Source organism: Anopheles coustani, chromosome 2 (assembly GCF_943734705.1).
Source record: "Anopheles coustani chromosome 2, idAnoCousDA_361_x.2, whole genome shotgun sequence".
In the NCBI taxonomy this organism is placed as follows: domain Eukaryota; kingdom Metazoa; phylum Arthropoda; class Insecta; order Diptera; family Culicidae; genus Anopheles; species Anopheles coustani.
In genome coordinates this window covers 31432577-31457013 of record NC_071289.1, presented here as the reverse complement: position 1 = coordinate 31457013, position 24437 = coordinate 31432577, and the positions used below count along the sequence as shown (strand labels likewise).

The 24437-nt window shown below is 42.8% G+C and overlaps 5 protein-coding genes across 5 annotated transcripts; 4 read left to right on the top strand and 1 right to left on the bottom strand.

Moving 5' to 3' along the window:
* Nucleotides 1-5873: 5873 nt before the first annotated feature.
* LOC131264203 (uncharacterized) lies at nucleotides 5874-6788 on the bottom strand. Its single transcript, XM_058266492.1, has 2 exons — nucleotides 6135-6788; nucleotides 5874-6077 (listed from the first exon to the last, which is right to left on the bottom strand). The coding sequence occupies exons 1-2, from the start codon at nucleotides 6786-6788 to the stop codon at nucleotides 5874-5876; spliced, it is 858 nt and encodes a 285-aa protein (XP_058122475.1).
* A 210-nt stretch (nucleotides 6789-6998) lies between these two features.
* LOC131264202 (putative gustatory receptor 39b) lies at nucleotides 6999-8399 on the top strand. Its single transcript, XM_058266491.1, has 4 exons — nucleotides 6999-7872; nucleotides 7939-8015; nucleotides 8080-8235; nucleotides 8304-8399. Exons 1-4 carry the CDS (start codon nucleotides 6999-7001, stop codon nucleotides 8397-8399), a joined length of 1203 nt encoding a protein of 400 aa, XP_058122474.1.
* Nucleotides 8400-8569: 170 nt separating this feature from the next.
* On the top strand, nucleotides 8570-9732 carry LOC131264201 (uncharacterized). The gene is made up of 2 exons (XM_058266490.1): nucleotides 8570-9389; nucleotides 9452-9732. Exons 1-2 carry the CDS (start codon nucleotides 8570-8572, stop codon nucleotides 9730-9732), a joined length of 1101 nt encoding a protein of 366 aa, XP_058122473.1.
* An 8358-nt stretch (nucleotides 9733-18090) lies between these two features.
* On the top strand, nucleotides 18091-19694 carry LOC131262807 (mitochondrial fission 1 protein). The gene is made up of 3 exons (XM_058264883.1): nucleotides 18091-18234; nucleotides 18456-18569; nucleotides 18637-19694. The coding sequence occupies exons 1-3, from the start codon at nucleotides 18190-18192 to the stop codon at nucleotides 18922-18924; spliced, it is 447 nt and encodes a 148-aa protein (XP_058120866.1). The 5' UTR covers nucleotides 18091-18189; the 3' UTR covers nucleotides 18925-19694.
* Nucleotides 19695-19927: 233 nt separating this feature from the next.
* On the top strand, nucleotides 19928-20928 carry LOC131265963 (uncharacterized). Its single transcript, XM_058268277.1, has 4 exons — nucleotides 19928-20029; nucleotides 20107-20337; nucleotides 20411-20564; nucleotides 20636-20928. Exons 1-4 carry the CDS (start codon nucleotides 19955-19957, stop codon nucleotides 20926-20928), a joined length of 753 nt encoding a protein of 250 aa, XP_058124260.1. The 5' UTR covers nucleotides 19928-19954.
* Nucleotides 20929-24437: the final 3509 nt, after the last annotated feature.

Genomic DNA, 24437 nt, shown 5'->3' with positions numbered 1-24437 from the left:
ACGGTAGCGCTAGCTCGCTTGCACCAACGGGAAAAGATAGCGTTGCAACGCAACTCGGTTTCGCTCTCCTGCATCTGCGCAGCTGCGTTTTATTTTGTTGTTGTGCTTTTCCGTTTGCTCACCGCGAGCTCCACACGCGCACTTTTGCGAATGTACTTTAAAGGGGGCCCTTTTTTCGGTCGCTGTTGGGGAGTTTGTCATAAATGAGTGCCGCCGTGCGTTTTTTTTCTTCATGGAAGCCGCTCGTGGGGCGCCTCCACCATCTTGCGCCCTTTGGAATCAACCTTCGTACGTACACACACACAACGATAACAACAACAACAACAAGGTACGTTTCTCGCAACATCGTGAGCATGAAAATGAATGAAGGAATGAAAATTGAGAGAGAACTATGATCTGTCAGGAAAAGGGGCTGGCTGGAGGAAGGTGGAATGTTTTTGTTTATGATTTGACGCTTGTGCTACCTTTTGATGTGTTGAGGGTGAGGGGGTGCGCTTGTGTGTGGAAAATTTGCTTCATGATTTTTTTTTTCTCCCTCGCCAGCGATTAATTCCAGCGCCACCGCTGTGTCACACACCCAAAACATAAATTTCCAGCAGACTCGTCCCCCCCGGAGACGACATGCTGAGCAGCCTGTCCCCTGGAGGCAGAAAATGTCACGCGACGCGTAAAAATGTTGTAAACCCCGCGCATTTAGCGCGCATTTGCCGCGCATTGTGACAGTGAAATGCGCGGGTCTGAGATACCCTCGTGGGCAATTTGCGCATGCGCATGGGTCAGTAATGGCGGCCCCCGAGTACCCTGTATAGTGATGGTCATCATAAAAACATAAGTCCGCCAGTTCCGTAATATTTTTATCATTATATATTTATTTAGGATTATCATACGTTAACGACACTGCTTAAGACTATTTTTAATGATAAATTTCACTGAATATCACTACCCTACACACCACACTTGCACACTAGGGAATATCAATGTCGAAAAGATCTTCTGATGCACATCCGAGCAGCGGGATCGGGATCCAAAACAAACTTCCGACGGAAGATGCTCTAGAAATGAAAATAGAGAGGAATTAAATTATTATTGATGTTGATACGCAATAATTGATGAAATACTTATCTTGTTTTGTTTTCCATCGATGAATTCTGCGAGATCGGATCGGACGCCGCCAGCAGCAGTACCTCTCCATGCGGAAGAGTAGCGATGTAAACAACACTACAACTTCCATTTTTGGGCTGAATATGAGCCGTAAACGAAACACATGCACAATTTCTTCAGTCTTATTTGTAAAGTTCACTAAATAACACTGAAAACATCATTATTTTACGCACTTTTTTATCACTGCGCTCGACGCGCACCAAGCGGTCCCGGCGGCTGCCATCACTGAACGCTCCCCTGACAGCTTGACTGTGAGCGTGGGTTTGAGACTATGGTGGCCAAAAATAAGTGTGATCGTTGAACAAAAATAGCGTCTGACGAATGTTTATCTGTCCTAATTTTTTTTAAATTAGATAATGTATTTTTGTACGCGGTTGAGGTTTCACCTATTCAACAATTGCATAAAAAATCGGTGATAAAAATAATTTATCCACCCACAATAAACTTTGTCCATGGGACAACCAAATCCCATAATAGTGTAGGCTGTTTGGCTTTGCATTGAGTGATTGTAAATCTGGTCGGAGTGTGAATTTGATTTTCATTGTTATTTTCAAATATATGGACGTAAATCATATTTAAATGATGGAATCAAACGCATAATCTCTTTTCTATGTTTATTTCCCTTGTAAAATGTGCTGAAATTATTTCAAGTGCATTATGGACATGTTTTTTAACTTTTTTAATCTGTTTAGTCTTACAAATACGTTTAGAATTTGACAAATTGATTGATCATTGATCAAATCGACGTTATTTATTTAAGTTTTGCAAAAATGAAAACGGTTTGAAAAATTGACTAAGTCCCAAAAGAGCGAGTACGAAAATCCGGGGTCGAAGGTGGGAGTAGGATGGCCTGCTGAGTGTATCAACGGTGTTGCACATCGTTTGAAAAGTATGGGCCAATGAGGGGTGGAAACGGGTGGAGACGGGAGAGACGTAGACGTGACACGGAATTTTGAGTTACCGCTGCCAGCAGGGCGGTTGCCTCGTGGTGTTGATCGTTGGGCCAGGTGGGAAATAGGTTGTTGTTTGCGGGAGCATCATGCAGCACGCGATCATGCCTTCGCCATTCGTCAAATTGGATTGGAGCTGCCTTCTGCGAATGGTTTTCCCTATTAAGTCTAATTAAACGATTTGTTGCAACGGACACCTGATGAATTGATGATGGTTGTGGTGCTGAAATCGAATGTACAAACGCACAAAGTAATGCAGTTGATTAGTAACACGCAACGGGAGTGCGTTACGTAACCGCATGCGTTGACTCCCAGGGATTGTGGTAAGGAAATAATGAAATTAAACGTTATTGGCATGTTTTCGGCAAAAAGATTGATCGTGCTTGCGTTACATATCAATTAACAAGTGCGAAACAAACCTGCTTCGGCGAGACGGTGACCGACTTAAGACCTTGTACTTTTTTTTAATTTTCTCTGTGGTCTTTTCTTTCTCATGCCTTATCAAATCAAACCATCCACATCTCATCCATCAATTTTTCAAATCTCTGATATTGATCTCACACCAGCATCAACTATGCTAACGATCTTATCATTGATGATCTTATCGGATCATGAAAGTAGATTATAATGATATTTCCACACAAAAACTACCTACACGGTGGGAAGGCACACATCAATCATGCGTTATTATGTTATGGAAATTATGTTCAACTTAGAAGAATAGTTTGTGCATTATTGTAACGTGTGCTATATTTATAACTTTTACAAACATATATCTCAACTTATAGTTATACTGAACTTATTTCTTTGAAAAATGTCCGCAACTCAATTTAACCTTTTCCCACGGGAGACAAAGTTCATCTTTCCCTCCGAATCGTTAAAGTGTCAATCCTCCGAAACATGAGGTCGTGCCACATTTCCACCACTTTTTTCCTACGATACGACGATGAAGACGTCGAACGTTGGCGCAGGAGTTTTTCTCGGTGTCAATTGATTGACACCAGCGGAAGTGACAAAAAGGCTTCGTAGAGGAAGTGCCAACTACTCTGGGTGTGCTTTGGGCCCTAAGCTGGAGTGCTCATTTCCGCGGAGAGGTATCGATTTGCTTAGGTGTTAAAAAACCTAGTCGATATGAACACACTTCCACGTACTAAAGTTCGCGACAGTCAAGATGACATCGTCCGCCTGCTAGAACCCGATCGTTCTTTCGAGCCGTCGTTCGATACGTTCGTGCGATAGCTTGGCAGCCCATAGAGTCCTCCGGCCAAGGGAAAAACGAAGACATCATGGTTGCAAATCGCGAATACGAAATACACTCCAGCGTGTCTCGAGTGTCACGGATATAGAGTAGACTGGTGGGAGTGAGTCATTTGCCTTCCGTCAAGTGCAATGTTTTGTCTACTACGGACCATGGCGAGCGACGATGTGCGTTACAGCAGGAAGAAGAACTTATGCACATGCACCTCCGTGGGGCAGGGCGTGACGATGCACCACGTTTTCCACCAAGTTGGCCAAAGCGGCTTACAAATTGGTTCTCAACTCATTAGCACGGACAAGTGTCCGTGTTCCGGTGTGAGCGGTTCGGTGTGTGTGTGTTTGTGTGTGGCTGTGGTGTGGTTTGTGCGCCAAAGTACTGGTGTCAGTGTGTGTGTGTGTGTCTGTGACACACCGCCGGGGGTAAACGAGCCCAAGAAGCTGCATCCCTGTTGCAACAGTACGCCAGTGCACTGTTGGGCGCAAATGGGGAGGAAAGGGTCGATGCAGTTGGCGGTCGAGGTTGGTGCATGTTTCGTTTCATCATAAAATATGCTCACCAGCAGTAGTAGTGGTGGCAATTAACAATTCCACTAGTGAAGTCATGTTATGCCATGTCTGGCATACTGTGTAGCACTCGCCGTGGTTTGTGGGACACCCATGACGAAGGGTGGAATGTGCACGCAAGGGAGCGGGTATCTTGAAGAGGAAAATTGAAAATGGCTTGTCTTTCAGAGGGCTCGCAGAGTGTCGCCGGCATATGGCCCGCAATGCTCAATTACGGTACTGCTTTTAATCGGTTTTTCTTCTGTAATGATCGTTGCTCCAGATGCATCCAATTGTGTTCTGCAGTTTACAGCTTCCTTTGGGGAGGGAAATTTCCCAACATTCAAGGTAAGCGAACCCCCTTGAACGATGATAAGATTTCGACGATGCATTATACAGTTTTTCGACCCTTTTTCCGAGGAACATTTGGCCAACAAAATGTTTCTACGTGTAAAGATTCCGATTAATCGTAAACTAATTCCTCGTAATGTTCATGATGATCGAATATCTTTACTTGCTTAGCAGAAGGGTACACTAAACCTCAAGTTCAACGATTTGTGGATGCACACGTTACGCAAACAGCTTCTCTCGTTTCCTTTGCGTACTTCCGCCATTTTTATGGGTCTCTGATGACTATAGTGCACCCAGTGCCATCATCGAACGGAAGGGTTTTTAACTAGTTTTTTCTCCTATCCCTTGGTTTTGTTTCATCCACCGCGAAGTCTGAAGTCTGTTTTATTCCAGTGGGGTTGATTTTCCAAACCAAACAAAAAAATACACCGGCACCCCGGGAGTTTGATGATTTCACTTTCACGAGACGAAAAAAAAATCAACCCTCCAGTGATTCGATTTAACTACCACCTCAATTGAGTGATCCGGCCAGCAGCGTTGGATGCTGGAGGTGAAGGAAAATGGCAACCGAAAACCCTCCCAGTGGCGGTGATTAGTTAACGAAAAATCAACCACCTGCATTTCCGGGCGGGCGTATGTGAAACCGTTCGTCTTTGGTTTTATTTGAACAAATTTTCGGTTTTTTCGTGTTGATTAATCAAAGATACGGACTGGTTTAACGATTAGGCACGAAGTGGAAGAAAGTTGCTTGTTAACTGCTGTTGTCATCACAAAAAAGAACATACTAACAAATGAGGAGTGGCGATAAAAAGCAAAACAATAGTAATGCAACTCTCTTCTGTACTTTATTATGCTGTACGTTGGTCATCTAAAGCCTTTACTTGGGTGGAAATCGTGCACAAGGAAAATATGTAAAAGAAGCATTGTTACATAAAACGTCCCTCAGGTCTCGCTTCACGCCATGGGAAGAGGAATTAATTCACTTTATTTAATGAGAAGCGGAATTCCTTCACTGTAAATCTTAAACGAAACCTTTCGGTAATTCGTCTCCACGCATCATGGTATGAATTATGAAAAGGGCCGAAACAGCGCACGGGTAAACAATACATTAAACTTGTTAACTCTTGCAAGGTAACTTGAACATGAACGTTGTAATGTCTACAAATCATCTATTCTGGTAGGCGACATCATTAATTTATTTCGATGAAAATAACGAGGTACGTCACTATAACAAACGCAAGCTGAAAGACAGACAGAGAACAAGTAAAAAGTCATTAATGAATTATTTAATAATCGCAAAGCTATCAGAGAAAACAACACTCAGCACCTTCGGGATTAGCGTTTTGTCGAATTCGAAAATGTTTCTTGCCGTAAGCCGCAACCGGAAGCGTTGCAGTTGGCCCAGGAAGTAACCACGCAGTTGCATCAATCTTTCATCGTGCATGTAGGGCATATCAAGAACCGACTGCTTGACAGACTCTACCGCCAGGTGATAGTCGTCGGTAACAAGCATTAAAAACCATAGAATAAAAGGAGTCGGGACGAACAGAAACAATTGCACTGAAAGGAGAAGATCGCTGTTAGAATGATGGCCGGAATAGCTCACGCCTCTTATAGCTTACAATCAAGGTCTGGATCATCGGACAGCCACATGGCGCGCACCCAGTACAGATCGGAGGCAATCTGCAGAAAACTGAAGGCCACGTTGAATGCCTGCGAGAATCCGAACAGCTCGTTGATACCTTCGTTCGCCTGCCAGAGCTCGGTGTAGATCGACCGGCAGTCTTCCAGGCGTTCGAGTGTAGCCAACACGGTCTCCTCGTGCTTTCTAGGGTTCAATGTGATATTCTCAGCCTCAGAAGGTTCATCTACGGTTTGCCTCAGTTGATCCAGTTTGGTTCGAAGCTGCCGCACGTTTTCCGTCATCAATCCAATGTGTAGCAGATGGAACATGTGCCTCAGGTAGCTCATCGTGATCGGGTAAAAGTTGTACATCCAAAAGCACTGCCAGTGTGTTCCCGGGCGGAGAGTGTAGAATGCTTTGTATTGGATGACCGCACAAGTAACCACAGTCACTAGAAAAAACTTCAAGATCCGCCGCATATAAGCGGCTGCACTGGCCCGATCGAGTAGGCCAACGTACGCCCTGGTTCGAACGGCCAACCTCTGATAGCACTTCCATATCGACCGATGTGTCCCGGCACTGCAACAGGAGTCCCCGAGCGATGCAAAAGCGGTTACCATTGCCATGACATACCGGAAGTAGTTATTCATGACATCGGTTAGCTCCATGCCGTTGTATAGACAAGTGTAGTCATACTTAGACATCACGCAAGAAATCACCCAGTACAGACAGTGAAGCATCCACCAAATGAAATTCACCCTCCAATGGTGCTCTCCGATCTCGATACCCACGTTTTGGTCAATGTGGAGAGCAAAGTTTACAAAGCCAGCCATATGGAATAGTTTCAGCAGGCACGAGTAGGCCCCGATCGAGATGGAGGTTAAGTCCCACAGAAGGCGCATGGTGAACTGATGGACAACAGAAAAGGGTTCACCGTTTGAAATGTATTTCTCTTCAGTAATCTCACTAGAAGGCAACAGTCGGTATACAAAATGCTTATTAAAATTAAATTCCATGCCAATGGATGCTCCACAAACACGCACATCCTCCATTTGCTACGGAAAGGTTCGGAACTTGCTGCTCTTTGACAGTTTTTCCCGTACTGTACTACGATGAACATCATTCTGCCGCTTCTACCATCGGCTCGGCAGCTTCTCTGCCTTATTTTTGTAGTTTTCAAGCTATTCGGTTTCATTCCATTCCCATTAGATAGCTATACGCTGCAAGTTAAACCAATATCGAGATGTAGCAATTGGTGTTTAGGCATACCAGCGTTACATTTGATGTTCTTCTTAGCTCTTCATGCATACGTGGCGATCAACAGGACGATTATTTTCAATACCGAGGTACAGATTTTCAACTTAAACGATTTACTAAAGTGCGCTTCACAACTGATGGCAGTGTATGCCATACTGGTCAACATAGTTATCCAACGGGACATCCATCGGAGCGTTTGGGTTAAATTAAACATCATTCGTGGGATGGCTAGTAAGAAGTTTGTACGTTTGTTTCTCCGACTGTACCTGTGCAAATTCTACGGCTTTGTAGTGTTCTGTGCTGCCATCGATTGTCATGTTGTATTGTATATGTATCAGTATACAGACGATATAGCTTACTTCCTGGTGGTACTCGTCCTCCATGTGGTCCTCCGGCTCCGACATCTATTTCACATGTTTTTTATCGACGTACTGAAGGTTCACCTACAGCAGCTTCACCATGGTTTGCAAGACATCACATGCTACATGGCCGAGCTACATTCGATACCAAAGACATCGCCACGGTATAAGACCATGTACGCAAGATCCATCGATCGGTTGCTTCACCTTAAAAGCGTTTATGGTCAGTTGTGGGACATAAACGATGGGATAAACCGTACTTTTGGATGGTCGCAAATATGCAATTTTACTGCCAACTTTATCGATATATCGTGTGACCTCTACTGGTTCTATCTGTTCACCATGGACAGTGGATTTGAGGGTGTAACAGGTTCTCTAACTACACTACTTAATTTTAAATTCTATATCTCAATGGAGTTTTTTTTTCGCTTTACAGCTTATTTTGTGACAATGATCCCTTCGCCATGTCTCATAGTGCTTTTGCTAAACTCTGCCGAGTCTTGTCTTAGAGAGGTAAATTTATTCTTTTATAATAAGCTGTTGTCCATTTACAAACTTGTCTTTCGGTTACCCAAAGGGATCTTCCATTGGAACAGCGTTATTGAACATACCGTTGGCTGACGATCCTACGCTTCGCAAGATTGTCTATCGCTTTGGACTCCAGTTGGCGCAGCAGAGGATTCATCTCACCGCGCACGGACTGTTTGACATAAACTATTCACTCCTGCAAATGGTAGGTAGATTTTTTGTAAATTTTCCTGGGGTGCGCTTTCTAGAAGCAGTTTTCCTTGTCTTTTCTAGATAGCAACAGGAATCACAACGTACATGGTGATCTTCATAACGTTCTCTAAGGGTATTCTTTACGAGGATGTGGAGGACGCAATCGCTGGGAATTAAAGGAGACAGTTCCAGCCACGAACGGTGATTGTGATAGACTAATGGCCAGAATAGATCATTTAGAGACGATTAAGTTCTAAACTATTTATCGTGGAATAATTAATTTACTATCGTCCTCAGTTCGCATTCTATAACTTTTCACCCTGGAGTTCTTTGAAACGGCTTCAGTCATGTCTAACATATGGTCAATGTTCGCCACGTGCTTAGGCTTTTATCAGCTTCTTGGGTTACACTGGTTCATTCATAAGGCGGATAGGTCTAGTCAGTTTTGGACAGTGCTCTGTGTCGCGATCAATTTCTGCTTCGTTACCGTGCTCTTGTACTGGGTCTACCAGAATCCTACACAGGTGCTGTTTATTGATTCCGTTCCGGGGTTTCTTCTAGACCTATTCAAGTTCATCCTAGTGACAGTCGTCTACAACTCACTGCTCCTCGAGAATTGCTTTAATTTTCGTACTCTCCGAGAGGTCTGGAAAGTGCTGGATCAAATCCGTGTCCGGTGTATCCCTTGCTCCAAGTGGAGTCCACTGCAGCGCCATCATTTGACCATTGTTGTGTGTTTTCTAGTACATCAGGCGTGGTGGGAATTAAGCTTTGCTTACTTTGTCGCGCCAACGGTTCGAGGACGGAATTTTACCATCATTTTCTGGATCCTGCTTATGGTGCTACACCTACGCCAGCTCCAGATCCTACTCTACACGGATGTGGTAGGTTTCTGCCTGAAGCAAATGAACGATCAGCTACGTTGGACAATCGAGTTGAGCAAGGGAGCTTCGAGCTATGGCGGAACTCGCAGTGACGGACAGCTCTGTGTCCAACTCGCGCAACTTATCGATGCGTTTGCGAGGATTGAACGTTTGCTGGGCTTACTAAACCGAGCGTTCGGATATTCGTTTGTCATGATTAAACTCATCATCCACGTCTACCTTTTGACTGATACATATTGGATCGTTTATGGCATTCTGAAAGGGAATGTCTTTGAAGGACTTTGTAAGTTCCAATGTCTGCTTGACACAAACGCATACAAACAGCACTCTTTCTTTTCACACTAGACTTGGAATGCTGTCTGCTATCGAAAATAATTGCCCTGATGTTAAACCTGCACTCAAACGAACGGATCGGGCAAGAATGTGTCCGTATGCGGCAGCTTTTGCACTCAGTCGACCTAGGATGGCAGATGCGTTGTGAAACCGGGTATCAGATGGTGCAAAACTTTCTGCTCAAAATGGAATCCTGCCAGCCGCTCACATTAACAGCGATGGGCTTGTTCAAGATGAACTACGCCATCATGATGGAGGTCAGTCGTTTAGTAACACAGAATCTGAAGCCGTGAATCAACCTAATTCAATCCCATTCGATGGTTCTTTTTTATTTAGATCACTTTCAACGTAACCGCTTCGATTTCACTGTTTATCCAAGCTACAGGGTAGAACTGGAGGAAATCGTACTTGTGGGCATCGGAACGGCCGCCATTGTGGTATTTCCCGCCAGGGCATCAACGATGGCAGCCTCATCTTTCGGCATAAACTGAATGAAAATTACCATGTAAGTGGTTATTGCAGCGGCCATCTGGAGAACAAAATTCGCTGTTAGATGGACTATTTTGCCTAAATTGAAATGTAAACTCACCTCTTTCAAGAGAATAAAATCCATGTCGAAAAATCCACCGAGTGAGAAATAAATGGGAGTATGCTGAAGGAGAAGGGAAAAATTTTCCACCTGAAATTACAATTAAGTCGCATTAATAACAGTGTGTGGTTGATGTATGGATGTATTTTGATTTTTCACTGGTTTCCAGAAAACACGGAGAAATTTGAATTTAAAATGCAACTTTGCTGCAACTAACAAACTACTCTGAGGAAGGACTACTCCATGTGAGGGTAAATAAGTTTGCCCTGTCTCATTCTACACAATGAGTAATATTTTAACTGCCATTTTCCGACTGCAACACTATTCCTTTTCTCCATCCCGTAGAGGGACCCCACGGAGCCAAGGTTTGCTTACTTATTTATCGACTACATTACGACTAAAAGCAACCAGCGCGTCTGCCACCACGGATCGGTCCGTCATATTGTGTGTCGTGACAAATTTGCCCGGCACACAACCCTGAACACCCTGACGATGACCGACACGGTTACAATTTCACCCTCGCCGGTACGAACCATTTTCGCAAGCCAATCTCCTTCGTCACCGTGTCGTTTGTGCAACAGCTGTCCCATTTGGCCAACCTGGAATGGTTGTACACAGCGAGAGTTAGAACGGAGGAGGACTTGGTGTTCCGGTGCCAGAAGTCGCGGAAACACGGAACCTTATGTCAACAATTTGGTGCAATGTCAGAATGTTTTCCCATTGCATTCGGTTTGCGGGCTTACCTGGTTCTTGCAATTTTCACACGCCGCCAGTACGATTCCGAGGGCCGCAAACGTTGCCACTACGCTTAAAATAAACCCTGCGAGGAGCTAGGATATGTTATCTTTCTTTTTCCTCCCCACGTCAAAGTGTTCATAAAAGATGCAACCATGGTGTGCAGAGGAATATGTGCAAGTTGTAGGAAATAGGAACACGTTGGACCAACTATGTGGGAAGAAAAATCAATAGCCGGCGAAAGTCGTGCTAAATGCGGTCGAGTTAGTGAGTGTCAATATTTTTAGATAGCTTTCATCAACTCGAGTCGGTAAAATGTATCAGGTGTAGGAACGGAAAATGGAAGGTAAAAACACAGATGAATACAGGACAGGGAGGTCAAAATTTTCCCCGTTGGACACATACCGAAAATATCCTCGAACTGATTGAGATAGAGCAGAGAGTACATCGAGTATAGGTCGCACGTACACTGGATGAAGTTTTGCAGCAGATTCGCCAGCTGCGAATAGACGCAGCAACCGTTCAGGTCTTTCCCTGCGTGCCACAGCGCCAGGTACGTGCCTTTGACGAGAAACATTCGACGAAGATGCTCCGCTTGATAGGAACCGGCCGGTCGATCGGAAGACGGCTCAAAGGCTGAGCCCTTCAAGCAAGCTGTCATCGGGACGGGTCCTACCCCCGATGGCCGATGCAGCACGTCCAGCACATTTTTCCGTTTTCCAGCGATTCCTCCGGGGAGCCATAGCTCCCCCAGGTGTCCCTCATTAGCCGAAGGTGTTCCGGCGTCACAGAGTATTTCGAGCTGCTCACGAAGAATCACGAATCGAGCCGTTAGTTGGTCGATGTGGTGTGCGTGGTGCAGGTGTTTCATCCGGGTGACTATCAGCGAGGGCACGGTAAGACACCAGATGGCTTGCTGGACGGGATCCGGATAAACCATTCCCAAAATGGCTAGCTCGGTTGCACAGGTGAACGTCACGAACAGGAGCAGCTTGTTACGATATCGCCGTTCGGCCTGTCGCAGGATATCGGCAACGGATGTCGTTAACTTCTCCAGCGTCCCGTCCACTCGCGCCAGGCGTTCGCCGAATGCACGGTACGCGTTACGGGCTAGTAACGCCTCGATAAGCACCACCAGGTGGGCCACGATGGTGATCGAGCATTTGATGAAGGGAATGAAATTAATTCCCCGATTGCGACGATCCACGAACAGCCAACGACGCTCGATGAAACAGAATGCCAGCGCGGTGGTGTACAAAAGGACATTCGCAACACACCACAGTAAGGCCAACGAGGATGCTAGGGAGGACCCGCGTGCGACAAACGATTGCAACCCGCAGAGTTGAAAAATTAGATTCGGCAGCATTTTTCACCAACTTCCGAGCGCCAGCAAGCAACTGAACGATACTATCCCGATTCCTGAATCGATATGGTCTAGGGAGAACCAGCATAGCATGGGAAAATCTTCAGCTGTCGTGAAATTCTGTGATTCGGTGACATAGATTAATGATGTTTGAATTTTGGAAGATACTACACCATCCTCCCGCGACACGCGAGTGAACTCAACATAGCACTGTTAATGAGTAAATGAGGGTCAAAGGTGTGGGACATTGTTTGTTACTAATTATCCAGCATGACAGGTTTATTTAGGATAAAAGTTGGTTTTTGTTTAAGCTTTTCATGAACTCTAGGATGTTTTTTTATTTTCTATATTTGTATTAATTCTCTCATATCACCGGTACACAAATCTCCCCATGCCCGAAATGAACAATAGCAACTTTCATCGATTGGCAACCATACAAGTTGTACTGGAATGTGTCTTTAAATGCGTTTGCAACTTTCTGAAGCAAAGTATTTTCACACTTCCCTAATTTTGAGAAGCAAAACAGTTTATTTTGTGGTGGTTCAGATGACGTTTACGATAAATGAAAGTTGGAATCATTTAAATCGGCTTCAAATAGACAAATACGAATCTCCTCATGTCTCAGTGTTTACCAAATTATGTTCCTTGTTATAGTCGTTGAATGTGTCCGTTTTCGGTAGAAAGTTGATGTAGATGACTAAGTACGTCGTTATAGAGGCAAAAATCTTTTTTTATGAATAAATGAAAAAAGCAAATATGAACAATATTTCATATTTACAATTCCAAATGTAAAAGCTAGAAATCTCGGGGGAAAGCATCCTTACCGTAGTTAGGCCGGATAATTTCAGTTCGAAGAAATTTGCCGCCGAAAAATTTACTTTTTCATTGTTGAGCTGCTTTGAAAAGTTTTGTATCTTCAAAAGAAGGAGAAGTAAAAAAATAAATATATTATCTAATGAGTTTTAAATGCAGTTAACTACTTACCAAATCTACCGTTTGAGGTGGTAAAGGTCTATTCATTACATTATGAAGGTGGTAAAAGGTCAGTTCACCCTAGAAAAAGAATGTCTTGTACAGTAACAATTGACATCGAAAAATCATTGGTCATACCTCATCCACACAGCGTTGGCAAACATTAAACAGCATGAAGAACATCAACAGTGGAGAGATGCCGCAAAGGAACGACTCCGTTTTGTACAGGTTGCCATCGTGGTAGAGGCTCGCGTACATCCAATACCCATCGATGGTTGTACAGATAAAGAGCATCGTTATGACGCTAAAGAGTTGCCATCCGAACCGATCGCTCACGTCTCCGGTAAGATCCTTCAGGAGGTTTTGCACAGCCTTTAGTCGCACCAACCTCCGATGGGTGATCGCGTCCGGTTGGGATCTGGTTTGCTGTAATTCGTTGTTTAGGAAGCGATAGCGATTGCACACGTACTGAACATGCACAAGGAACAACGTATCACCAAGCCGAATTAATATCATTAACCAAACCTTCAGCAACCAATTCCGGTACCAGGTGACGTTGGCGGAGATGCGTGAAATGATGAACATTTCATTAGCGGCCGGGATCACGTTGTAGACAATCACTGTAGTGAGGATATGCCCGGACAGTGTATGATTGAATCGTTCCAGTAGACCAGGTTCGCTTGCATTTTCCTCCAGTTGGCCGTCGAGCCGATCCATCAGGTGTGCGATACGTTGTTGCAAAGGGCGTTTGGCAAACGATAAAATCAATGAAACTAACGGCACAACCAGAAGAATCTCGAACTGCATAGCATCGGCAAACGTCCCGGTGGCATCACTTAGGAAAAACAGGTCACCAGGATAGGCTAGCGAGTACACAGCAACACCCACAATCAGCAAGACATATAAGGACACTATGACGCTCGTAAGGATGTACAAGGAGCCAAGGGATTGTCCGTGCAGGGGTACTAAAGCGAGGCCGAGAAGCTGAAACAGTGGATAGACCCATCCGAAGCGACGGTCGTATGGTCGGCTAGTGGCCATCTTTGTTTGAGCGAGTTCCGAACTAAACTTGAACCTCCCTATGGTTTTTGTTCGAACGTCGCCTAAACCGAGAGAACTTTTAGCATCTAGACATGATTAATGATAGGAATAGTTCGAATGTTACAAATCAATCAAACCAGTTGTCCTACCTGGACGTTAGATTTACGATGTTATCGTGTTAGTGAACCACCGAAAAGAGTTATTACACACAAGAACCACACTTATTATTTCGTAGAGAAATGATACTCTCATTTCACTTTCAATTTTCAGCGACAAATAGAATTTACAATCAATGTAGATTCCGTCAATAATAGTTTAATTCTGATTCAAATTGAATTCTCCACTCTCGCTGACAACCAAACGGTTGATCCACATTTGTCATCGGCTCGAGCAAAGTTTGCAGAGCAAATTACATTTTAACACTTTTCCACCAGATCCTTTCATATTGCCTTCCTATTGGCACTGCTGATTGCGAATCCTCTGCTTCACCCGAGAGCGACAAATTGGATCATGAAACTTGCATAATCCATTCCGAGTAATTACTGTTTTCTCTCGAGTCGTTCCCGCGGGGACGACTGACGCGAACCTAAGCTTCTGGCAGTGGAGTATTTAGAGGTTAGCCTAGATAGTACCACGTGAGGATTTATTCTTTTTGATAACGCTCATCAATGGCCATGTGGCAACGGTGGCCTGTGCTTTCCACGTATGTTCGGTTCTACCAGTGGGCTGGATTTTTGCCATATCGATTGGAAAATGGAAAAATCACACCATTCCTTGCCGTAGCCCTTGTGAAGTGTGTGGTGATATGGATAAACTTAGGGCTCATATTGCATGGACGCGAATGCATCCTGTATCACTGCGAGGGGCTTGGCCATGCAGTGGATGCGATCAAGCTGCTAACCATCTTCATGACGGAGATAGTAATGACCATCGAGATGTTCCGAACGAACTCCAGTGTATGTGCGTTCTGGAAGATGCTCTACAGGGCTCACAAGCAACTGCAGAACAACGGGATGGTGAAGCAGCGACCATTAAAACGACTTATTCTCAGCTACTGGGTAGCGATGGTTATCTTCTTCGTGTACATTACATTTAGCGAACTGTACAGCTACTACGGGACGAATAGTATGCAGACGAAAATGTTTGCCGCGTACTTTTTCGGCCTGCGAGCTTTGCTTCACCTCAAGGAGCAGCAGATGCTGTATGCTTCAATTATGTTGAACTTTTACCTTCGGGCGGCAAGCGATCTGCTGGACCACCACGTAGAACTACTCGGATATGCAAGGATGCTGAAAAGTTCACGATATCTGGAATTTCTTACTTCACGAATTCGTAACCTTAAGTTGCTGCACAGCAATCTCTATCAGGCTGGTGTCGAGCTGAACGGATCCTTCGGATGGACCCACCTAGCCCTCTACTGTAAAAACTTTGTTCAAATACTTTCCAACTCATACTGGGTTGTCTTTTTTGTTGTTAATGGACAGTCGAATCATGCTATAAGTAAGTATTAATTTAAAAACAATTATCATTTATAAGCAAACGTAAAGAATGTTTTGCTTTTTTCAGGAGTCTTTTGTCGATTATTTATAAAGTTTATGTTCGTGTTTATGACATTCCACATCAACAACATGGTTATGAAGTCGGGTAACCACATCCAAAACCAACTCAATGCGATTGACCTCAAGGTGCAAATCGAGTGTAGCTCGCTTTCTGTTATGGTATTGTTTATCACTAACTTAAGCTTGAACATGCGTTTATTATTGTGTTATTTATTTTCAGTTGGAAAGCTTTATACTACAGACCCAACTAGAGCATATTAAACTTACTGCAGCCGATTGCTTAGTTCTGAACTATAAACCCCTTTTTACAGTAAGCTTAAGAAATGAATAACTTTCCGAAAGGAAGAAAAGTCTTTTAACCGTCACCCGTTCAACCAAACCTACATACGTAGACGTTCAACCGGACTACCCGGGTAGTCCATACATTTTGTATGGGAGACTCCGTTTTCCTGTACTTAAGACTTAATAACTTTTTATCTAGACGTCGGCTCGATTTGAAATTTTTAGTGAAGATACTTGAAGGTGTTTCTCAAAATATTGTATAACATTTATAATTTTAAAAATTCATTAACTATGTTAATTTGAGGTTCCAAAAAATTTCACCCTTCACATCTATGACCCAAACCTGTGTAGCTTCAACATTTTAGATAGGAGTTTGCATTTTCTGTATTTCAGTAAACATATCTTCGATCATTGAAGCTGAATTGCTTGAAATTTTCAGAAAATTATTCAATTTTTTTTCCAAAAGTGTTTTAGAAATGTTCAATGTTCAAGTAGGATTGTTTCATTCGAAAACACGAATTCGATAATTTAAATATTTATGCCTTACGTTTAGGTATAAAAATCTTAATCTTATATTAAATACAAGTATGCTTCACATCATTTTGTTCAGAAAATGTACCCCACAAACACTATATTAATCCGCTTCTAATCGCCTATGTGTGTGATTCAAAGTACAACAAAAGCTGAGTAAAAGTGAGCGTTATGGAAAAACTCAATCCTTAGAATAGATAAAACCGAACAGAATTAGAGAAGAATCACTAGGAACAGCATTTCTGACGAAAATAGAATTAAATAACGGACAAAACTCTGTTCCCAGTTGAAGCATGAAGAAAGCATGAAGCGACTGTGAGTTTATTAATTTTTACGATATTTTATGCATTTTTCCAAAAAATTTCAAGTAGTTAAGTATCTACGAGCAAATACATCAGTACTAAAATACAGAAAAAGCAATCTTCTATGTCAAATTTATGAACTACACAGATAAATGGTTGTAAATGTGTATGGTGAAATTTTTTGGAACCTCAAATAAACATACTTAATGAATTTTTAAAAATATAAAAATTATACAATATTTTTGGAAACACTCTCAAGTACCTTCACTGAAAATTTCAAATCGATCCGACGTCTAAATAAAAAGTTATTAAGTCTTAACCACAGGAAAACGGAATCTCCCATACAAAATGTATGGACTACCCGGGTAGTCCGGTTGAACGTTTGAGGGGTATCAACCGAAAAACGCAAATAAAAATTATTTAAATTCCTTGGAAAAAATTTTTTCTTTAGCAAAACGATAGAAAATGAGTTTTTCTAGGCATTCTAAAAATTTCATGCCGATACGTCAATCCAATCAAAAGTTAGAACAAAACAAAACTCCAAAAACTACCCGGGTAGGCGGTTGAACGGGTGACGGTTAAACAAATTGCTTTTGTTTGCAGATTGTGATTACTGTTTGTGCCTACATTTCGATGTTTATCCAGCAAGCCCCAAAAAGTGAATTGATATTGAAATGCTTTCATCGTACCGATAAGTGTTGAATTTGGCTGAGGTTTTCTCGTTACGTTACGACTATCTACAGACAACCGTGAGTAGTTGAAAAAGACGTTTGATTTAAACGGTCCCATGAAGGTGTTTGAAAACACGGATGGACTAATTGTATCAGACGAGCACGCGTGGTTACTGCAGTAATGTGTTTACTTTCTTAGTGCAGTTGTTAAACAATTGACCATCTTATTTTGTGAAAATTGATTGATTTTCAAATTAATTAATCTGCCGTTATGATTCCTCCACTCTGAACGCTACGGAACAAGTTCATCTACTACGGAACTACCACAATTCCTATGGCTAGAGGTGGGAAAATACGATTTCGATCGATCCGGAACTGATTGTTTTTCAATCGGAATCAAGCTTACATTGTATTTTAAACAATATTATTAGTTCTTATTATTCTCTGTGATTGTTTGGAAGCTCATTTGAACAAGCAGTTTTAATCCTCATCATTAAAAACATATTTTGCAAATGCCTATGCAACGTTCACCGCTCATGAACTTTGCGACCCTAGCGGTGCAGGTACGAGTGCTCCACTCTAGTTTCGGCAATCAGCTGCGCTGCATTCAACGTTGCAAAAAGAAAACATTCACACTACAGCGTATTACCGAATAGTTCTAGTATTATTGTTGTCTTGTTAAAAAAGAAGTACCACGTAGCAACAATGGAGGAAATATTAAACGATTCTATCATCACATCAGAGTTGGAGGTAAGGGATTATTATTCTTTCTGCATTTGTTTCATACATGTTTGCTTCTGGACCATTCCACATCCGACTTGTGCGTTTCGTTCGCTTTGTGTCATCAGCTTTTAGTCTCGGTGCGTCATAGTAATTACTTTTATTCACTCTCGGGAATAAATCATGAGTCATGTTATGCTCTTTTATGCTTTGCGTTCACTGTTTAAACGATATTTTACTGTCATCTTTAGAAATTCGAGAAAAAGTACAATGAAGAAATGCAAAATGGTCCAGTCACAACAACAACACAGTTCGAATACGCTTGGTGTATGGTACGGAGCGACCTGGCGAGCGACATGAAGACGGTATGCCGCACGGTTTCACAAGAAGCGCCGTTTCCTATGAATACTATGCCTTACGTAAACTTTTCAGGGTTTGGTACTGCTGGAAGATCTGTACGTGAAGCACCCCGAAGGGCGACGGGACTACCTGTACTACATGGCCATCGGTCACACGAGACTGAAGGACTACTCGGAGGCTCTGAAACACGCCCAGGCATTCCTCGAAATTGAACCAAACAATCAGCAGGTGATAGCGCTGGAAGAGCTGATAAAGAAGCGCATGGATATCGAAGGACTGAAGGGTGTAGCGAAGGCCACCGGAGCGGCCCTGGTCGTCGGAGGTATTCTTGGGTTGGGTTTTGCAATGCTAAAGAAATGAAAATCGCCCTAAAATCAACGCTCCGGTGCAGCCGTGCCTTGGTGAGGGTTGGCCAGTGTCCCGATGTAGGCACTATTGTTCCGTTTGTATAAAGTTAAGCTAAACCAGTGCACCGTTGGGAGGTGGAGTACCTTGGCATGAACTCACAGGCAGCATAAATTGGTTTGGAAGATGAAACGTTCGCTTTCTTAGGATTACGATTAGTTTCAATAGAATATTAATTTTCACGTATCGTTGAACTTATCTACACTGATTGTCAGAGGCGACAAGTCGCGCATTTTAATTTGTTTCGGTGGTCAATGATGTCAGTCGATGTTTCCAGCTATTGAAGTGACCAAATCAAAAAGGATTCTTTCAATCGATACAACACAGTAAAGATCTTTAGTTGGTAGGTTTATCCGATGTGCAAAGAAGGCAAATAAAAGCGCACCGTAAAATGTAAGACCCAGTATCAATTGACTTTTACACGTAAAGGTGTTTGTTTCCTCAAATTTAACCACATATCCATTCAATTATAGAAAGTGTGCAGGCCATAAGAATTAAACACGGTACGGTTAAATATCGAATGGGTTGAAATTAACACCAGCATCGAATTGTTCTAAGTACTGCAGCGGTATGAACCGATTCACTGTGGAGGGTTTTCAAACTTAAGTTCTGATGTAATTAAGGCATCGCAAGAAACTTTCTGAAATACACTGGAGGAAAGAGTGCGTTACAAGATATTCTGAATAAAATTCCTGTATATTTTAACTAGATTTGTTGTACCGAAATTATTGTAACTACAATCTCTTCCAACCATTTGGATAAGCATATATCCTGCCAACCGACACCTATCGATTGTTCATTAAATGTGGTGATTATCCTTTCAATCAATGGAACATGAAAGGACACTTACGCGCTAACGCTTCTAATCGTAACCCTGTCGAACAATGGATGCTTGGTCGTTAATTACCATCTCACACGCGAGTCAAACTTACTGACGGTCACGTCCACCACCAATCAGTTGGCATTCGGTGTCAGCTCAGACAACATGCCCCTGATGCGGATCTTCTGTTTTCGGTTAACGGTACGGCTAGGTTCCATAATCGTCGGTGGATGCTGCATGGTAAATGTTTTAAACAAATATCACCCTAAGGATCGGTATTAAAAAGGATATTTTCTCTTGTTTGTGCTGTACAAAAGCTGGAAACGTTCATCACCATGATAATGCTGGCCGCGTGTGGCGGTGCCGATTTTTTCAAATCGGAAGCCCTTTACTACGAGGAAAATCTGCACATCTACAATCCGCACGTTGTGTTCGTTTGGCTGATTGGTGTTTGCAAAACGGAACCGGAACTATTCTACGCAGCCATCATGTCCTGCATGGGTTTGTATTTGCCCTGCTGTGGTGCTATGATGGCTGGAGCATACTTTGTAAGTATATTTCAATTTTTAATAGTACAGATTTCTTAATCTCAACTGCCTACCTGTTTGCGGATTTACTTAGATGAAACGTTACCTGTTGGTACCGTATATTTTGGTGGAACTCCTACGGTTAGTGTGCATCACACTGACGCACGTGATTGGAATGATAGTGATTAAAAAATCGATAAACGTCGGCTACCTGATAGCGTTCACCATTGCGGGTGGTTTTGCTTTACGTGAGTATAAATTGCCTTTAAAAAGATAACTAAAATATTGTTCGTAATGATTAAATTCATAATTCTGGCAGTGCTTCTATTTTATCTCTGGGCCTGTGTGGTAGCCCTCATGCAAATTCTGAAAATCGTCCGTTCGCCCGAATACATAGCCGTGTTTGGAGACGATCCGCTGGCACCGGTGGAACCACAAGCGACGGGCTCGATGGACATCTTTGCAATCGAGCCAAAGTACCCGTGGAACGACAAAGGCACTGAACGAATGTCACCGGCGGCACTCGCATTGGCTCCGTACACCGGTACCAACATGCTCATTGACGATTTCCGGCCATTACATAGTCGTTACCTGTACAACCGGGCCGTTTGAATCGGAACGGTTCCTAAAGATAGGCAACAAAGCAGCCGATTGATATAGTTTTGAAAACGACGTTTTCTTTGTATGATACAAATTTACAGCTATCAAAAAGTTGCGAACAACCAAATGTAAATTTCCATATGAATTTGATCGAAATGAAATTTATTTTTATTTTTTGGATGTTATAAGTTATATGAATAAGTGGTCATCCTTTCCAGTTCGTTAATCTCACTTATCGACTTATCTTAACAGCCGACTATCTTAACTGATCCTCGGAAGTATGTTCCGTCTGATAGAAAATTTATTCCGCTCGATAAAAATAATAATTTACATATTTAAAACATTTCAACGCAATGAATGCTGTTCAACCATACCTTCCCTGTTGCAACAAAAATACAAATACTTTTTTTAAATAACACGATTCCTACTTAACAAACAAAATACTTCAATTGGTTAAGAAAATCGCAGATAAATAAAATAGCAACCAAAGTAAACAAAGTCCACACGATCGCTTCGCAACGTCGATCGCATCGGATCGTGGTGGGAATCGCGGTTTCTGCTCGTTTTGCGTGGTGTGAGTTTTTAAGCTATTTTTCTTTTATTTCTACCATCTTCACGTATGCTCGTAGGGTTCCGTGGATCTTCCTCTCAAGATTACCAACACAAACACCACAAGATCTGACTCGCGGTTTCACCGTGACGGCGCGGGATGTAATCTTGCCGCTGTGGGGGAAGGTAGCTTCCGCCACACCCATACTGAGAAATACCGTGGCCGTGCCATAGAACAATCCGTGGGGGTTTGATTTACTGTCGCCGGCATACAGTAAGTGGCCTAATTTAGTCTACTGTTTTTATTGTTGCTTAGTGTCTCGTGCTCTCCACTTGCCCTAAGATGACTCCCAAATTATTACAAGCTGAAAAATGTATTAGAATTTTGTTGTAAATGTAGCATATGTAGGAAAAATTCGTTCAAAAGATGTCAATTAGGCTTAAAACATTTGAAACCTACTGTAGTTGAAAATCGGAAAAAGAACCAGTCGCTCCGTGGCCTCCTCCCATTCCACCACTTGGCCTTTCTTACATACCGATGACCGTTCGTGATCGTGCTTCGGGTTCGGCAGCATAATACTGGCCTACCGCTGCTGAACCGCGCGGTTGCCATTTGATTTTTATAATTTTGTTCTCTTTTTCTCGTGCTCGCCGTTCTCGCTTGCACTGCCGTGTCTCTATCGGGGTGGTCTTGAAGTGGCGGCCTGACCAGCGAACCGGCGGCCATTCGTTAGAGTTCAGGTCCAGTTGATAGACGACGATCGGACGGTCGGACGTACGCGGTCACGGTTGCACACACGCACGGTCCAAGTTCCGACGTTTCGCTTGACGTTCGCTTTTTTACCGGGGGTGCAGACGACGTGTGCGCGTTCTTCGGGGCCGAAGAACGCGCAGACGGCGTGCGCGTGTTAGCAAAACTCCTCCCCGAAAGAAACTCCTACAGCGAGAGTGAGCGGCACTATACTACTTTCCTTTGCAACCGTACAGGAAGCAACGTAAAATCTGAGCTGCACTCCGGATTTCAGGATGCTTACGCACACAATCTTAAAAACGCCTTACATCCCTAGATGCGCAGCTTTGGGTTTTCTCTAGTGGGTTGGCCATGAAGGAATTTTAATTATTTTGGTAGCTGTTATCTCTTGTAGAGCCAACAGACCAAAGAAAAACATTTTATGAAAAGGGCATTTGAAAGCGTTATCGAAAAACATAAGCGCTGTCATGAGTTCATTGCAATAAAATAAAAATCATTGGGCTTATGACATTATGGTTGGAGGACAATAGATCATGTGGTAACCGAGAGGTTGAGCCCTTCAGACAATCGTGTAACCAATCTTCTCAAATGCCCTGTTTTCATATCACTTTCAGAGGACTTTTTATGAGCCCGGAACGGCTGGCCTACATTACTGGAACTACAGGTTGGATCGCCACAGCTTTTCATGTATATTACGTAGGTGGTAGGGAGTACCAAAATGAATAATTTTTAAGTTGATATAGATACACAGATAAGATTTCCACAGATTTCCTTAAAATTCCAATCAAACAGGTTTTCTGATACAGGAATCGTATGATAGGTAACTGTTTATGATATAAATGTGATAGATATAAATGTGTTTCCCTGTTTCTATTGTTTTTTCGTTAAAGAGCGGAATTTAAACGTTTATAAGGAATGTTTGTTTTGGTTATCCTAAATTGCAAGATAGCGCTATTTTTACCAGTTATATGGTTCTGTATGACCTTGCAGCTGATACAAAGTTCAGGCATTTTACTCTAGCGTTGGTCTAGTTTGGTGTGACCCATTTCGTACTCATACGAAAAGTCCTCTGAAGGTCATATCAAAATAGGGCAGACTTGCAACTTGAGACCCACAGGAGTACGAGAGGCCATTCAAAAGTTTGCATACACCGTCAGATTAGAACAGCAACCAGAAACCTTAGCGCCCAACTAGGGGCTCTAGTATTTGGTGACAAATTAAAAGAAACAATTGTAACACTCATTCCTTTCCGGGTCCTCCAACAGTAACAGAAAATCCTGCCTGCAGCGGAAGTGAGAGTTCAGAAAACCCGAACATTTTCTTATCCTGTCGCTCTTCTGGTGGGCAATGGAAAACACGAAAGTTGACGAAACCGACCCGAAAGGTTCCGAACAATTCTTTTCACTACCACTGCTTTGACTTGTGTATGTACACGAAACACCGAACTCGTTGCGTCTCCCTTTTTCATATAATCATTTTTGTTCTTCCTTCTCTCTCGAAACTGTTTCATCGGCATTTTTCTCAGTACTTCGTGTTTTTTGCATGTGCCGAACATACATCGGAGGAAGATGGAAGAACAAAAATTATCATAGGATAAAGAGAGAAGTAACGATTTCGGCATTTCGTGTACGTACACAAATCAAAGCAGTGGTAGTGAAAAAAATTGCTCGTAACCTTTCGGGCCGATTTCGGCAACCTTCGTGTTATCCATTGCCTACCAGAAGAGCGACAGGATAAGAAAATGTTCGGGTTTTCGGAGCTCCCATTCCTGCTGCAGGCAGTTTTTTCTGTTACTGTTGGAGGAGCCGGAAAGGAAAGAGTATTATAATTGTTTCTTATGATATGTCGCTAAATTATGGGTCTCCTAGATTATCCCTTCCTTAGTTCCTTAGAAAGATACTGTAGTCGGCCTTTCGTACACCAAGGGGTCTTAATGCGAAGTGCGACCTTGCAGCTGGTACGTGGTGTGTTGGAACCGCTGTGTAATAGCACCGCGGCTATTTTTTTATATTTTGATGCTATGATTTTATACGAGCGCCTGCTTTCGTTAGCTCTTTAAAATGTCCTATCTACAAAACGTCTGTTCTAAGGTATGCAACAGTTTTGGACAAACATAATAAAATGGCATAAAAATTACATTTCTTGAACCCCTACGCAGTGTTGCTTATAATACTCAGAAGGCAGCATTGATCATAGAACGGAACCATATACCTCGGCTGCG

Coding starts and splice junctions, on each gene's coding strand:
- LOC131264203 (XM_058266492.1), bottom strand. CDS start 6,788: ATGCGCCTTCTGTGGGACTTAACCTCCATCTCGATCGGGGCCTACTCG. Junction 6,078..6,134: donor TGGATCAACTGAGGCAAACC/GTAGATGAACCT, acceptor AAGCACGAGGAG/ACCGTGTTGGCTACACTCGA.
- LOC131264202 (XM_058266491.1), top strand. CDS start 6,999: ATGAACATCATTCTGCCGCTTCTACCATCGGCTCGGCAGCTTCTCTGC. Junction 7,873..7,938: donor TGGATTTGAGGGTGTAACAG/GTTCTCTAACTA, acceptor TTCGCTTTACAG/CTTATTTTGTGACAATGATC. Junction 8,236..8,303: donor ACTATTCACTCCTGCAAATG/GTAGGTAGATTT, acceptor TGTCTTTTCTAG/ATAGCAACAGGAATCACAAC.
- LOC131264201 (XM_058266490.1), top strand. CDS start 8,570: ATGTCTAACATATGGTCAATGTTCGCCACGTGCTTAGGCTTTTATCAG. Junction 9,390..9,451: donor GAATGTCTTTGAAGGACTTT/GTAAGTTCCAAT, acceptor TTTTCACACTAG/ACTTGGAATGCTGTCTGCTA.
- LOC131262807 (XM_058264883.1), top strand. CDS start 18,190: ATGGAGGAAATATTAAACGATTCTATCATCACATCAGAGTTGGAG. Junction 18,235..18,455: donor TCATCACATCAGAGTTGGAG/GTAAGGGATTAT, acceptor TGTCATCTTTAG/AAATTCGAGAAAAAGTACAA. Junction 18,570..18,636: donor TGGCGAGCGACATGAAGACG/GTATGCCGCACG, acceptor TAAACTTTTCAG/GGTTTGGTACTGCTGGAAGA.
- LOC131265963 (XM_058268277.1), top strand. CDS start 19,955: ATGCCCCTGATGCGGATCTTCTGTTTTCGGTTAACGGTACGGCTAGGT. Junction 20,030..20,106: donor TCGTCGGTGGATGCTGCATG/GTAAATGTTTTA, acceptor GCTGTACAAAAG/CTGGAAACGTTCATCACCAT. Junction 20,338..20,410: donor TGATGGCTGGAGCATACTTT/GTAAGTATATTT, acceptor GGATTTACTTAG/ATGAAACGTTACCTGTTGGT.